Genomic DNA, 17,028 nt, shown 5'->3' on the forward strand with positions numbered 1-17,028 from the left:
TCCCAAGCCCAGAGTGGGCTCTAACTCACTCACTGTGAGATTATGACCTGAAGTGAAATCAAGAGTTGGCCATTTAACCGACTGAGCCACTCAGGTACCCCAGAGTACTGTTTCTTGTTTTGGAAGAGAATCATACCTATTCTTGAGGTTGTTGCAAAGTTTAAAGCACCCAACTCAGTGCTCAAAAATATAACTTTTTCCTCCTTTTTAGTATTATTTTACTTTATTAAAATTTTTTTTAATGTTTATTCATTTTTAGAGAGAGTGAGAGGCAGGACAAGATGGGAGGGTAGGGGCAGAGAGAGAGAGGAAGACAATATCTGAAACAGGCTCTAGGCTTAAGCTGTCAGCACAGAGCCTGCCACGGGACTCGAACTCACAAACCATGAGATTGTGTCCTGAGCTGAAGTCAGATGCTTAACCCAGACACCCACTTTTTTAGTCTTATTTTATTTTATTATTTTTTTAAATTTATTTTTGATACAGAGAGAGACAGAGCATGAGACGGGGAGGGGCAGAGAGAGAAGGAGACACAGAACCAGAAGCAAGCTCCAGGCTCTGAGCTAGCTGTCAGCACAGAGCCTGACATGGGGCTCGAACCCACGAACGTGAGATCTGACCTGAGCCGAAGTCGGAGGCTTCACCGACTGAGCCACCCAGGCGCCCCTTTAGTCTTATTTTAAAGGAAAAAAAGGGTGTATGTGTGTGGAGGGAATTTGATAACTTTTCAAATTATTAAATTCCTTTTGGACAGCCTTGTCCTAGAGTTAATACATGGTATAAAATATCTGAAATACATTCTCTATGATTATGTTTGTTAAAATACCAATTTGGGTTGGTCACATTATAATCTATCAAACAATTGGATACTTGCATGGAGTACATATTGGTGGCCTGTATGTGTCTCAAAATGTGCCATATACACAATAATGACAAAAGGCTAGAGTTAAAGTGAGACCTCTTTAATTTTTAAAAATAGAGTAATGCATATTTATTGTAGAAAATACAGAAAATTTGAAGAATAAAAAACTCCTAGAGATAACCATTATTAACATATTGATGTATTGCTTGACAGTCTGTTATGCCTGAGGGTTTCTTTTTTAAGTTTTTTAATCTTTATTTTTATTTATTTATTTTTTCATTGTAAAAAATGGCAGGTCTGTTAAAGCACGGGGACAGGACCCATGGGCAGAAAGAGCTGCCAGGGTTTCTTTTTTTCTTTTTTTTCCTTTATTTTTCTTTCTTTCTTTCTTTCTTTTTTTTTTTTTTAAGGAAATTAGGTTTTTTTTTTAATGTTTTTTTTAAATTTATTTATGAGAGACAGAGCAAGCAGGGGAGGGTCAGAGAGAGGGGGAGACACAGAATCCAAGCAGGCTCCAGGTTCTGAGCTAGCTGTCAGCACAGAGCCTGACACGGGGCTCGAACCCAGGAACCGTGAGATCATGTCTTAAGCCGAAGCCGGACGCTTAACCGACTGAGCCACCCAGGCGCCCCAGGAAATTAGGTTTCTATTCTAGTTACGGTTTTGTTTTCTCCCTTTTAAGGTCACCTTTATAAAGTCAGTGTACCCATTATGGTGACACAGACTTCTGGGAGAGCTAGTATTCTTCCTCCAATTCCGCAAGTATTTCAGCAGCTGGGACAGCCTTCCGTGATACAGACCAGTGTTCCACAAGTGAACCCATGTTCTCTCCAAGCAACTACTGAAAAACCACAGAGAATAGAAACTGTGCTCCCGCAGCCTCCAGTTCTTCCTTCTGGGCCAGTGGATAGGAAACATTTCGAAAATGCCACCGGCGATAGACTCGTGTCGCCTGGAAAGGAGCGAGAGCCCAGGCCTGAAGCTTTGTTGAGGCCGCAGGAAAGCTCCCCACGGGCCAGTGCCCCTGGTGTTGCGTCTCCTCCGCAGGTCTCCCAGACGGGTGGCCCTGCAGGGCCGGCGCTCGGTGTGTCAGCCAGCGGGACTCAAAATCTGAGCGGCAGGCCCCTCTCCGCTGGCCGACGGGGGGCCCAGCACCAGCCTGTGTCTGATACTCCGCTTCATGTTCTTAAAAATAGGATGTTTGGATGCGATTCTGTACAGCAGCCGAGACATACAGAGGAGCCCAGCAGCCTCCCTGTCTCAGAGAAGGTAGTTCTGTGTTTAGTGTAATGGTACTGGGGACAGACGGTGGCTGGGGATTTGACATCCTGAGTTGTTTTTTTAAGCTGTAAGGTACTCAGAAGTACATGTGTTTTGTTTTTTCCTCTAGAAGATTATTATTCTTTTTAATATAGCTATCACTTCTTAAAAGTATTCATGCCCAGCATTTCACACTTTTAATTTCAGTTAATGAACTAGATTATTCTTTTTTTTTTTATGAGAAGTTTCTTTTTTGTTTCTTTTTTTTTGAATATAATACAATTTATTTTTTTAACATATGCAATTATTTTCCATCATTTACAATACAGTAGATACAATGACACTCCAAACAGAAAAGCAAAGTAAAAAATCAAAACCCCAAGTTCTATTTCATGTAATTAGACTTATACAGAAATTAGAAGGTTAAGTAACAACTAGTTAATCACCTAATTTCACAGCTATCTGAAGTGGCATCGTTATATAGCAGCTTATCTATGATACATTCAAGATAAATGATACAATTTATTACTTGCCCATAAGCTACAACACAGCCTGCTTAATACCTTTCCTTAAATTCCATCTCTATACTACAATGTACTTGAGGTCCATGCAAAAAAGTAGCTACCTTTTATATAGGAAATGGATGATTAAGTCTTTGGTGTTGTAAAAGCAACTTCATTTAAACATAACCACCCCCACCACCAAAAAAAGAATAGATTATTCTTTAAAAAAATGGATTTGTTTTAAAGTAATCCATTTTACCTCTTCCTTACATTGGGAGAATGTTTGTTTACATATAAATTTAAAAGACCCAGAAATCCATCCTAATAATTAAGTGAATATTTTGAGGTAATTCATTGTAGGACTTAATACATAAAAGAGGGCCAAAGTATTTTTTTAAATTGCTCTACAAAATTTTCTGCAACTCCCATATGAAAATTTTCCCTTATTTTGCTAATATTTTATTTCTCTCTGCTTGCTGAAATACCAGTTAATGTCTTTTGAAATCCAGACTACTAAAAAAAATAGCTTCTAATTAACTTTGCATATGGAAAACAGGTTTGGATTATTAATTTTCAAGGAATTCATAGGGAAGGAAGACCAATTCATGGAGAATTTGGGATAGTAAAAATAAAAAAATAACCTTGCCTTCTTTTTACAAACGTGAAATGTGTAATAAAGCTAACTCCGCTTATACGGTTTAGTGACCTATGGCAACTAATTAGATGTTTGTGTCTCTGGCTAATAGTGTAGCGGGCCTCCTGCATGCTGTACAGACGTGTAGCTATGCACAGTTAAGTGCTACTCCAGCATTTTCCTAGATAGAAGGGAAAGGGTACAGTGAAGGGCAGCGGATGAAGACAAGGACGGTCAGAAACGGACCGGTTTTAGAAGGTTTCAGATGTTTGATGAAGGCTGTTCAAAAGCTTTTAGCAAGTCTCTTTTAGCAAGTTGAGTTTGGGTTTAGAGTATAAAGATTAAAAAATGGGGTTTTTTTTTTAAAGTTTTTTTCATTGTATTTTGCACATTATTTCTAAAATTTAAGAAGTGTAGCCCAAACTCATAATTATGAAACATTTGTTTTTGAGGAAAAAACAATAACTGAATTAAAAAAAAAAAAGGTGTGTGTTTTTATCACTTAAAACGTTTACAGGCATTTTTCGCCTGCACTCTGTATGAACCTTGCAGATATTTGGTGTGATGATTCAAGGACTTACCCTACTGTTACTTATTAGATGTCACCTTGTACTTTGTTCCGATAATGGGGAAATAGATTAGTTAAGGGAGATTATCAAGAATTGTTTAGGGGATAGTGGTCGAGAGGTCAAGTTGGAAGCCACAATAGGTTCAAATTCCAGATTCACCATTTACAAACAAGCTATGTCATGTAACTCTCTGAAATTATAGTTATAGTCCGTAAACTAGGCATGAAACCAGACTCATAATTTTAGAACCATCAGAGATGATTTGTATAGTTTTTAATAGCTTCTGGCACCACAGTAAGCTTTAGACTAGTGCTATTGTGTTTTATGTGCATGTGATAAATTGGGTAACTTTCCATATAACTCTTTGGTTAGTTTTTAAAATAGAGCTATATTAAAACACAAAAATCTAAATAGTCAAAAGTATTTCTTTTATAAGGTGTTTTTTTTATTAATATACAGCAAGGGACCTTTAAAAATAGTTATCAGTAATCTGGTAAAGTTTATGCTGATAGAATTCTCAGGATCATACATAGATTTTATCTTTTTTAAGTAGCTTTTCAGAAATTCATATTGCTTAAAGCTAGTGACACATGTGCAATTAAGTACACGTGTTTAGATTACCAGAGATGTAAAGTTTCTACATAGGTTTACAGATTCAACATTCTTACTGTTGTATAAAATATATTCCTGACAATTTTTGATGTGCTTCTGTTTTAAAGGGCATATTACTATGTTAGGTTATTCTTCAGTGTGGGAATTTTATTTTATAGTCTCTGAATGCTATAGAGAACTAGAAACTGACGTATTCTGGGGAACTTCAAAAAGTAGGAGAAGGAGAGAAATGGTAGGGTAATGGATCTTCTTTAATTCTTTTTTTATGTGTTGCCTACCTTCCCATCATGCTCACTGTCCCACTTCCAAAAATCGTCATTTCTGCTGCCTTGTCTTTTAATTATTTACCTTCTGACTGCAACCTCTTCCCTTCCTGGTGAGATCCTCTTTGTCTTCCTCTTGTGTCCTGAGGTTCTGTCCTAAGACCATTTTTCCTCTTACTTACTTCATGTTTTCCTTGGGCAATCTCATGGATGATTGGTTTTAACTACTACCATTTGCTGATAACTATGTTTCTTACCCTATTACTCCCTTGAGCTTCATTCTCCTGTCTCTTTGCCTTCTAGGCAGTGCTACTGGACTGTCACACTCATTCACTGTTCTTCATTAGAGAGATTGCATGGTACCACTGCCTCACTGGTCTTCAATGCTGAGGATTACAATTACCGTTTTGCTCTTTTTTTTTTTTTTTTACCCCCCCTAGTCTCTTTATATCGTGTGCTTTTTAAAAATTTTCTTTTAAATTGCAGTAAAATATATGTAACATGCAGTTTATCATTTTAACCATTCTTAGGTATACAGATTAGTGGCGTTAAGAACATTCATTGTTGTGCAGACAATGCTACTATCCATCTCTAGAACTTTTTCGTTGTCTGGAACCAAATCTCTGTCCCCATTATGTAGTAGCTTCCCCCACCCGCTCCATTCACCCCCTGATAACTTCCATTCTACTATCGGTCTCTATGAATTTGATTCCTCATAACAGGAATCATAAAATATCCTTTTGTGATTGGCTTATTTTACTTAGCAGAAGATTTTCAAGGTTTATCCATGTCATAGCATGTGTCAGGATTGCATTCCTTTTGAAGATTGGATTGTGTCATTTTGATAACTTGTTTATAACTTTAATACTAAATATTTCTGGAATCTTTTCACCCTTCTCCATCTCTTGCTGCTGTCCTAATTGTCTGTCATTCGAGATAACAATAGTCTCCCAACTAATTTTTTAGTCTATGGTTTCTGTTTTTTTTTCACTCCACTCTTCCCTGTCCATCCATTTTAGAGATAAAAGGCCTCGGCTTCTGGGGTCTGAACTGTTGATCCTTCTGTTGCCCTTGATAACTGTGAGACCTGGGCAAGTTATTGTTTCCTCATTTACAATACGTCACACAAGGATTGCAGGGGACGATCAGGGGAAAGTGCACAGGAGTGCACTGCCTGGCACATGGTTGTGTTCGGAGACGTGAGCTATTATCTTATGGCTTCTTAGAGCTGCCAGAGATTTCCTCAGAATGCACCTTGCTACACATGTCACTGACTGCTTCTCGCCTGCAATATAGAGCTCAGACTCCTTAATGTGTATGCAGGGGCCCCCGTGTTCTCTCTCTGCCAGAGTCTCGTACGTACTTTTCTTTCATTTCATTCCTACTACTTTGGTAGCAACACCAAACTGTGAGTAATTCTCTGTTAACCCTGTTGCCTACCTCTCTCTTGCTTTTGTCACCCCTCTGCGTGGTGCCTGAATTCCGCCCTTCCCCCATCCTTCTCTCCAGTTAATTCCTGTTTATCCACTTAATACTTCCTCCAGAAATTTTATTTCATTGCCTGTATACCTACTCCCTCCCCCTTCAGTTTTGGATTGGCTGTATCTCTTCTGTGTTCTCATTGCACCTTAAACATGTGTGTGTCATAACATAGTTAAAAGTTACGTTAAAGTGGCCTATTTATACTGAGAGGTACATTTTGTTAATCTTTGTATACATAGCACCTAAGAATATATACACATTCATGTGTACATTCATGTGTACTAGAATATAAGCTTTTATTTTTTTTGTTATTTTTTTTTAAAGAGGAAAAAATGCACATATGTTTATTTTTTGTAAATATAGGCTTCCACATTTTGGTGCCTTATAGAGTATGTGTTCTTTGGTTTTCTCTTTTCTTTCTTTCTTTCTTTCTTTCTTTCTTTCTTTCTTTCTTTCTTTCTTTCTTTTTCTTTCTTTCCTTCCTTCCTTCCTTCCTTCCTTCCTTCCTTCCTTCCTTCCTTCCTTCCTTCCTTCCTTCTTTCTATAATTTACTGTAATGTTAGCTAACATACAGTGTAGAAAGTGTGCTCTTGGCTTTGGGAGTAATTTCCCATGATTCATTGCTTACATACAACACCCAGTGCTCATCCCATCAGGTGCCCTTCTCAGTGCCCATCACCCATTTTCCCTGCTCCCCTGCCCCTCACTCCCATCAATCCTCAGTTTGTTCCTGTATTTAAGTCTTTTACTGTTTGCCCCCCTCTCTGTTGGTAACTATTTTCCTCCTTCTCTTCCCCCATGGTCTTCTGTTAAGATTTTCAAATTCCACATATAAGTGAAAACATATGATATCTTTCTCTGACTGACTCACTTCACTTAGCATTGTATCCTCCAGTTTTACCCATTTTATTTATTTTTTAAAGTAAGCTCTGTGCTCAATATGAGTCTTGAACTCATGACTCTGAGATGAAGAGTTGTGTGCTGAGCCAGCCAGGTACCCCTAGAATTAAGCTTTTGAAGAAAAAGATCTATGATTACTTGATTTGGCTTAGTAGTTCTCAACCCTGGCTACATATTAGAATCACTGGGGCATTAAAAAACTAAAGTTTAGGTCTACCTCAAGGGATTTAGATATAATTTGTCTGAAATGGGTTCCACTCATTAGTGAGTGTTTAAGAGCTTTCTGAGGTGTTTATAATAATGTAGTTAAGATGAAGAATCACTGATTTAGTTCACAGTCAATGTATGAATGAAAAATGGATGGAGTGAGGGAGTGAGAATATAGACCTTCAAGAGCTTTAATTTTTCTTTTAAAATTCATTCTGATACTCCTCTAGAAGATAAAAAGTTGTATCATGATTTTAATTCAGAATTCAGTTAACTGAGAAAATATTTTTTTGAGTCACTATGTGTCAGTCCTAAATTAATATCTCTAAATCAAAACATTTTAAACAAGATACGGGATACTTTATAGAAAAAAGCTAATTTAACAAAATACTTTCTGTATTTGTCAAAATATGTTAAGATATATTTTATGCCAAGTAAGAGTGGAGTGGCATGGGATACTACTATACATGGTCAGATAATACGTCGTCATTATTGCCACTACATTATGGTAAATATCTGGATTAAATTTTTGTTAAGAATTAAAGAAGATGTGCCCTGCCGTTATGATTATAGGCAATTCAGTTTGATAGAGTTTAGTTTGAAAATGTGAAAAGAAAGTGTGTGAGAGCTTAGGTTTCTCTTGTCTTATATTTATCATCACATAATAGGTGTGAAGTTCTGTCCGTCCTTACTAGCCATTGGAAAAATAGTTTTTTAATTAGAAGAAAGCTTAAATGGAAAGGGTTAGAAGCAGGATTTGGCAAACAAAGCTTTATCTTGAAGCATCCTATGCATTTTTTTTATTCTAATACCCAGCCAGAGAAGCCATATACAATTTAAGAGACCTAGGTGAAGCTGAGAATCTTGGAAATTACTGAGCTGGTTTGTTTTAGAGAGAGAAAATGGAAGGTGTGCCCTTGTCAGATGATGTCCTGTGTATTGGAATTGACGTTTCTTCGCATTCAGCTGGAATTCATAGAAGACTCAGCAGTAACTCACCTTTATCATTTGCCAGGATAAAAATACAAATGCTTTTCAGGGCAGCTAACATTTAATTTTAATCATTATTTGCACATTGGTACCATCAAAAGAGTTGCTCTCTTGTGAAGCATTATTATTATAATATTCTCTTAGCATAATTTGGTACTACCTGTACTGATGGAACTTCTGAGATGGTTGGCAACAAATGGGTTGCTGCTTCGGTAAAGAGAGTACTGCCATCTATTTCAGCCCATGGCGTACAGTAATGCTAAGACACAGCCAATAATTCTAAGAGAAGTCTCATCCGCTGCCCTGTGACTCAAATACGTTAGAGCGAAAGTTTTGAATTATTGTCTTTCCAAGACATTTGTCAAAAAATGTGGGCAAAATGTTGAATTCTTCTTCACACAGAATTTTTCTGGCTTTTCAAAGGACAGTGCTTGAAGTTCTTAACTGATCCTTGGGGAGACACTGATAATTTTTGAGAGAGAATGAAAACCCCCTGGTAATAGCTTGACAGGGAGAAGTCCATTGACGGTCTGTGTTGTGGATGTTTGGCCATATGAAAGACTTCGATCTTTCCATTCATGATCCTGCAGTGTCAGTTTTGGATGTTGCTACGGAACTGCTGGCTGTTTTGGTCAAATCACCATCATAGAAGAGGAGATTGGAGTCAGACAAGCGTATGAACTTTGCTGGAAGTGCTTCTGTGAAGAAGTTGAGAACAACAAAACTCTTTTGCAGTTACTGATGTTAAATTTGGATTTATAATTCTTACTCCTCTCTCAAAGTAAAGAGGACCTTACTGATTTACGTGAAATAAGATGATGCTACGTTAATTCAATCAGAAGAGTCCTAGAATCTTTAATATTCCTTAATAAGCCTAAACTTTTCATGGAAAGTACTCTTGCGGGCTCTGATTGCAACAAAAAGATCTTGTAGTTTGAGGTTTTCAGTACTTGTCACTATTAAAACAAAAGTGCTAATATCATCATGTGGTTGGGGCCTAGGACTAACCTAATCATAATTCACCTAAAAATTCAGATTTTTTGAGATGGAATGTACATACGATAAAATTCACACTTTTTTAGGTGCACAGTTTATAGTGTACACTGTGAATTTTGACAAACATTGCAAGTTCTATAACCAGTACCAAGCTGAACTACAGAATGTTTTCATCCCCCCAAAGAGGTTCCTTATGCCTCTTTGCAGCCAGTATCCTCCCTTCCTCCAGTCCCTTTCAGCCACTCACTGATCTGTTTGCTTTTAGTATAAGCTTGCCTTTTCCAGAATGTCAGGGAAATGGAATCCTACAACATGTAACTTTAGCATAATACGCATAGGTTCTACCACAGTCTGTTCATTCCTTCACCATTTGGACATATGGATTCTTTCCAGTTTTGGGCTTTTGCAGATAAAGCTCCTAAAAACATTCATGTGCAGTTTTTTGTTTATTTGTTTTGTTTTTGGTGTGGATGTAGATTTTCTTTTCTTTTGAGTAAATACCTATGAATGGGATTTCTAGGTAACATGATACATGTATGCTTATAAAAAACTGTCATACTCATTTCCAAAGCCATTATATTTCCACCAGCAATGTATGGGAGAATTTTGCATTTTGCCTAGCAATTTATAAGATTTATGGTTATTTCACATCCATGCTATTTTAATACTATTTCCTGGAGAGGAAAAGTTTGTGATTTTCATGAATTTTACTTATTTTTTTCTTTTGATTTCTGTATCTTACCTTACCAAAGGTTGCAAAGATCTCACATGTCTAAAAATGTTTTATAGATTTTACATGTAGGCCTTTGATCCATATTGGGTTAATTTTTGTATATAGTACAAGGTTAGGTTCTTTTGTTTTTTGCATGTGAATGTTCACTTGGTGTAGCATCACTGTCTGAAACTCCCTTAGTGTCTAAAGCACTTCCCTTTAATGAAAATCAGTAACCATATGTGTGTTGGTTTATTTCTGGACTTTGTTTCATGAATTCATGTGTCTATCTTTTTGACTCACGTCACACTGTCTTAGCTATTGTAGCTTTATAGTGTGTCTTGATGCCAGAGAGTGCAAGTCTCTCTGTTCTTCTTCAAAATTGTCTGGTTATTCTTTTACTTTTCCATACACATGTGAAAATGAGGTTGTCAATTAAAAAAAACTGCAAGGACTTTGATTTAAGTTGTGTTGGATCTATAGATCCAGGAAGGAATTGACATCATCACAATGAGTCTTCCAGTTCATAGATACGACACACTTTATATTTACTTAAGTCTTTGACTTTTGTCATTAATGTCTTGTAGTTCTCAACATGCACATATTGTATGTATTATTTTTTAAGTATTTTATGGTTTTTAAGTGCAATTGTAAATAGTACTAAAAGGCACTATAAAGAGCAACCTTATTCATATTTTATGTTTCATTTGCATTGCTTTTAAAATATGTTTTTAGAGGTAGTGTTATTGACAACCTGAAAATTTCTGTGTTTCTTTACATATATTGCCACAATAATTTCCAAAGATGTCGTGCCAGTTTTCCTGTTACCAGCACTCTGACCCACTCTGTTTTATTTTATTTTATTTATTTATATTTTAAGTTTGTTTATTGATTTTGGGAAAGAGCATGTGTGCAAGTGTCCAGGGGAGGAGTGGGGGGAGAGAGAGAGAAGGAGGGGAGAGGGAGAGGGAGAGGGAGAGAGAGAAAGAGTCCCAAGTGGGCTCTATGCTGTCAGCACAGAGCCCAATGTGGGCCTTGGTTTCACAAACCAGGAGATCATGACCTGAGCTGAAATCAAGAGTCAGATGCCTAACTGACTGAGCCACCCAGGTGCCCCGTGTATCACTTTGTTTTGATTACATACTTGATAGTTTATTATCACCATTGATTTTGTTTTATTCCTTCTTATAAAAATTTACCATTTTAACCATTTTTAACTGTATAGTTCAGTGACAGTAAGTGCATTCACATTGGTGTGCAACTATCCCCACAATCCATCTTCAGAACATACTTGCTTTCCCAAATTGAAACTCAATGCCTATTGAATAATAACTCCCTATTCTTTCCTCCCCTCATCGCTGGCAGCCACCATTCTATTTTCAATCTCCAAATTTGACTCCTTCAGATACTTCATAAAAGCAGAATCAGACAGTATTTGTCCTTTTGTGTCCGTTGTCACTTAGTAGAAGGTCTTCTGGATTTATCCATGTTGAGTCATGTGTCAGAGTTTCCTTCCTTTTTAAAGGTTTAATACTCCATGTTAAGTATATACCCTATTTTGTTTATCAGTTCATCCATCAGTGGGCACTTGGGTTGCTTATACCCTTTGGCAATTGTGACTAATGCTACTGTAAACTTGGGTGTACAAATATTTTGAGTCTCTGGTTTCAGTTATTTGGGGTATTTGGCCAAGTGTGGAATTGCTGGATCTGTGTGGCAATTCTATTTAAAAAATTTTAAGGACCTGCCACACTGTTTTCTATAGAAGCTGTATCATTTTACACTTCCACCAGCAGTGCACAGGGTTAATTTCTCCATATCCTCACCAACACTTGTTTCCTATTCTTTCCTCCCCGCTTGGATTGTTGCCATCCTAATGGGTGTGAGGTGATATCTTACTGTGGTTTTGATTTGCATTTCCCTAATTATTAGCAATATTGAACGTCTTTTAATGTACTTATTGGCCACTTGTATATTTTCTTTGGAGAAACTTCTGTTCAAGTCTTATGTGCATTTTTAAATCGAGTTTGTTGTTGTAGGATTTCATTATAATTCTGGATATTAACTCTTATATGATTTGCAAACATTTTCTTCCATTTTGTGGGTTGCCTTTTTACTTTGTTGATAATGTCCTTTGATGCACAAAGGTAAATGTTGTTGAAATCCATTTTATCTCTTTCCCCCTGCCCCATGCCTTTTTCTTGGGCCTGTGCTTTTGGTATCATATCTAAGGAATCATTTCCAAATCCAGTGTCATGAAGATTTTTCCCTATAATTTTTTTAAGGTATTTTGATATCTTAAAAATATTTGATATTTTTAATTTCTATGTTTAAGTCTTTAACCCATTTTGAGGTAATTTTTGTATGTAGTGTAAGGTAAGGGTACAACTTCCATTTCTTTGCATGTGAATGCAGTGTTCCCAGCACCTTTTGTTGAAAAGATGCCCTTTCCTCACTGACTGGCCTTGTCAGTCTTGTCAAAAATTGTTTGACCATATATGTGTGGATTTTTTTCTGGGCTCTGTATGCTATTCCGTTAGTTTGTTGTCTGTCTTTATGCCAACACCACCCTGTTTTGACTACTGTAGTTTTGTAGTAAGTTTTAAAATCAGGATGTGTTAGACCTCAGACTTAGATCTTCTTTTAAGATTGTTGTGGTTATTCAGGGTCCCTTGAGATTCCATAGGAATTTTAATATGGATATCCCATTTCTACAAAAGATGTTATTTGGATTTTGATAGGGTTTGCAATGAATGTGTAGGTAACTTTGGGTGGTATTAGGAATATTAACTCTTCTAAATACCTGAACACAGAATATCTTCCCATTTATTTCTGGCTTAATTTCTTTTGGGAATGTTTGTAGTTTTTAGTGAGCAAGTCTTTTGACACCTTGGTCATGTTAACTCCTAAGTATTTTATTCTATTTGATGGTATTGTAAGTGGAATTGTTTTCTGCATTTCTTTTTCAGGTTTATAATTGTTAGCATATAGAAATGCAACTGATTTTTGTATGTTGATTTTTGTCTTTTGTGACTTTGCTGAATTCATTCATTAGTTCTAATATATTTCTGTGTCTGAAATCTTTAGGGTTTTGCGCATAAATGAGATAGTACATAAAGGAGATGATCTGCAAACAGATAATATTACTTTTTACTTTCCAGTTTGGATGCCTTTTATTTATCTTTTTCTTACCTAATTACCCTAGCTAGGATTTATAGTATGTTGTTGAATGGAAGTGGCAAGAGTGGGCATCCTTGCTTTGATCCTGATCTTAAAAGGAAAAGCTTTCAGTTTTTCACCATGGACTGTACTGTTAGATGGGGCGCCTGGGTGGCTCAGTCTGGTAAGCCTCCGACTTCAGCTCAGGTCATGATCTCCCGGTTCATGGGTTCGAGCTCCGCGTCGGGCTCTGTGCTGACAGCTTAGAGCCTGGAGCCTGCTTCAGATTCTGTGTCTCCCTCTCTCTCTTACCCTCCCCTGCTCATGTTGTCTCTCTCTCTCTCTCTCTCAAAATAAGTAAAACATTAAAAAAATTGTTTTTAAATAAAAGGGTTTCTCATCTTTGTTATGTTGAGGCAATTTTCTTCTATTTCTAGTGTTTTTTTAAAGTCATGGCATGGTACTGAATTTTATCATGTGCTTTTTCTGCATCAATTGAGGTGATTGTGTGTCCCCCTCCCCATTATGTTAATATATTATATTACATTGATTTTTCATATGTTGAATCATCATGTTCCAGGAATAAATCCCACGCAGTATGATCTTTTTAATGTGCTGTTGAATTCTGTTTGTGTTAGTATTCTGTTTAGGATTTTTGAGGATTGGTGTTAATTCTTATTTAAATATTTGGTAGAATTCTCCAGTGGGACTATCTTGTTCTGGGCATTTCTTTGTTGAGACATTTTTGATTACTAATTCTATCTTCTTACATATCTGTTCAGATTTTCTACTCATGATTCATTCTTGGTAAGTTGTGTGTTTTTAGGAATTTGTTTCATCTTGGTTAACCAATTTGTTGATATGTAGGTCATAATATTCTCTCGTAAATATTTTTATAGTATTATCTCATAATTGTTTTTATTTTGGCAAAATCAGTAGTAAAGTTTGTTTATTTCTGATTTTAGTTATTTGAGTCTATCTTTTTCTTCATCAATGTAACAAAAAACTTACCAATTTTGTTGATTGTTTTAAAGAGCCAACTCTTAGTTGTGTTGACCTTTCTATTGTTTTTTTCTGTTCTTTATTTATCTTTGCCTTAATTGTTACTATTTCCTTCCTTATACTAGCTTTGGGATTTGTTCTTTTTTTTCCTAGTTCCTTCCAATGGAAATTTAGGTTGTTAATTTGAGACCTTTCTTCTTTTGTAGTGTGAACATTCATAGCTATAAATTTTGCTCTTAGCACTGCTTTTGCTGCATCCATAAGTTTTGCTATGTTGCATTTTCGTTTTTTTGTCTTATGATATTTTCTATCTTAAAAGACTGATTTTTTTCAAGTTTTTAATTCAAGTTAACATACAGTGTAATATTAGTTTCATGTGTAGAACTTAAGTGATTCATCACTTACCTGCAACCCCCAGTGCTCATCATTATAAATGCCCTCCTTAATACCCTTCACCGTTTAACCCATCCCCTCACTCACCTCTCCTCCAGCACCCCTCAGTGTGTTCTCTATAGTTAAAGAGTCTGTTTTCTGGTTTGCCTCATCCCCCCAACCCCCACCATGTTCATATGTTTTGTTTCTTAAATTCCACATATGAATGAAGTCATATGATTTTTGTCTTTCTCTATTTCACTTAGTATAATACCCTATAGTTCCAACCATATGATTGCAAGTGGCAAGATTTCATTCCTTTTTTATGGATGAGTAATATTCCATTATATGTATATATGCCATGTCTTCTTTCTTCATTCATCAACGGATGGACATTTGGTCTCTTTCCATAGTTTGGCTGTTGTTCATAATGCTGCTATAAACGTCAGGATGCCTGTATCCCTTCAAATCAGCATTTTTGTATCCTTTGGGTAAATACATAGTAATGCACTTGCTGGATTGTAGGGTAGGTCTATTTTTAACTTTCTGAAGAATCTCTATACTATTTTCCAGAGTGGCTGCACCAGTTTGCAATCCCATCAACACTGGGCTCCCCTTTCTCCATATCCTTACCAATACCTTTTGTTTCCTGTGTTGTTAATTTTAGCCATTCTTACTGGTGTGGGTGATATTATCATTACAGTTTTGATTTGTATTTCCTGGATGATGATGATGATGAGCATCTTATCATGTGTCCAGTAGCCATCTGGATGTCTTATTTGGAAAAATGTCTATCTGTATCTTCTGCCCATTTTTAAACTAGATTATTTGTTTTTTGGGTGTTGAGTTTTATAAGTTCTTTATGTAATATATATATATATAAAAGGTTGCCTTTTAGTTTCATTGATAGTTTCCTCAGGAGACATCTAGTAAGAAGTTGCTATGGCCAATGTGTTCTCTTCTAGGATTTTGATGGTTTCCTGTCTCACACTTAGATATTTAATTCATTTTGAATTTATTTTTGTGTGTGGTGTCAGAAAGTGTTTAAGTTTCATTCTTTTGCATGTTGCGGTCCAGTTTTCCCAGCATCATTTGTTGAAGAGACTTTTTCCATTAGATATTCTTTCCTGCTTTGTTGAAGATTAGTTGACCACCACATGAATAAAAGAAAGGATAAGAAATATGTAATTCTCTCAATAGATGCAAAACAAACATCTGACAAAGTACAAGATCCATTCATGATAAAAACTGTCAACAAAGTAGGGATAGAGGGAACATGCCTCACCATAATAAAGGCCATATGTGGTAAAACCCCACAGCTAATATCCTTAATGGGGAAAAACTGAGAGCTTTACGTCTATGGTCAGAAACAAGGCTAGTCCTGGAAGTCCTCGCCTCAGCATTCAGCCAAGAAAAAGACATAAAAGGAATCAGATTGTCAATGAAGAAGTAAAACTTTTCCTATTAGCAGATAACATGATACTCTACAGAAAATGCGAAAGACTCCACCAAAAAATTGCTGGAACTGATACACAAACTCAGTAGAGTTGCAGGTATGAAGTCAATATACAGAAATCTGTTGCATTTCTATATACCAATAGTGAAGCAGCAGACAGAAATCAAGGAATTGATCTCATTTACAGTTGCACCAAAAACCATTAGATACCTAGGAATAAACTTAACCAGAGGTAAAAGATCTGTATTCTGAAAACTATAAAACAACTATGCCAGAAGATGACACACAGAAATGGAAAAACATTGCATGCTCATGGAGTGGAAGAACAAATACTGTTAAAATGTCTATACTACCCAAAGCAAGCTACACATTTATTGCAATCCCTATCAAAATACCACCAGCACTTTTCACAAAGCCAGAACAAACAATCCTAAACTTTGTATGAAACCACAAAAGACTCTGAATAGCCAAAGCAATCTTGAAAAATACAAGCAAAGATGAAGGCATTACAATTCCAGACTTCAAACTATATTATGGAGCTGCAGTGATCAAGACAGTATGGTACTGGTACAGAAACAGACACACAGATCAATGAAACAGAATAGAAAACCCATAAATGAACCCACAATTATATGGTCAAGATTGATTGTTTGTTTATTTCTTGTTTGACCCATTGATTTTTTAAGTTTGTTGTTTAATTTCCACATCTTGTGTATTTTCCAGTTTTCCTTCTTTCCATTGTGATCAGAGAAGATACTTTGTGTGATTTAAGTATTTTTAAATATTAAGATTTGTTTCGTGGCCTAACATATGGTCTTTCTTAGAGAATGCTTTGTATGCAGTTGAGAAAAATGTATATCCTGCTATTGTTGGATGACATGTTTTGTATATGTCTGTATTATATGTCCATAATATTCCAATTCTTTATTTCCTTATTGACATTCTGTCTCGCGGTTCTATTCATTTTTGAGAGTGGGGTATTGAAGTCTCCACCTATAATCTTAGAGCTCTCTATTTTCCCCTTATATTCCGTAGTGCTTGTTAGATAT

The 17,028-nt window shown here is 36.2% G+C and overlaps 1 protein-coding gene across 1 annotated transcript in view; it reads left to right on the plus strand.

Annotated features, from left to right (window-relative positions):
- GTF2A1L (general transcription factor IIA subunit 1 like) overlaps positions 1–17,028 on the plus strand; it is a 41,159-nt gene that overhangs the window by 13,217 nt on the left and 10,914 nt on the right. Inside the window, exon 6 of the mRNA XM_029937325.1 lies at positions 1,545–2,131. Within this exon, the coding sequence (XP_029793185.1) occupies positions 1,545–2,131 (587 nt within the window). The remainder of the gene's footprint in view (positions 1–1,544; positions 2,132–17,028) is intronic.

Source organism: Suricata suricatta, chromosome 4 (assembly GCF_006229205.1).
Source record: "Suricata suricatta isolate VVHF042 chromosome 4, meerkat_22Aug2017_6uvM2_HiC, whole genome shotgun sequence".
Taxonomy (NCBI): Eukaryota; Metazoa; Chordata; class Mammalia; order Carnivora; family Herpestidae; genus Suricata; species Suricata suricatta.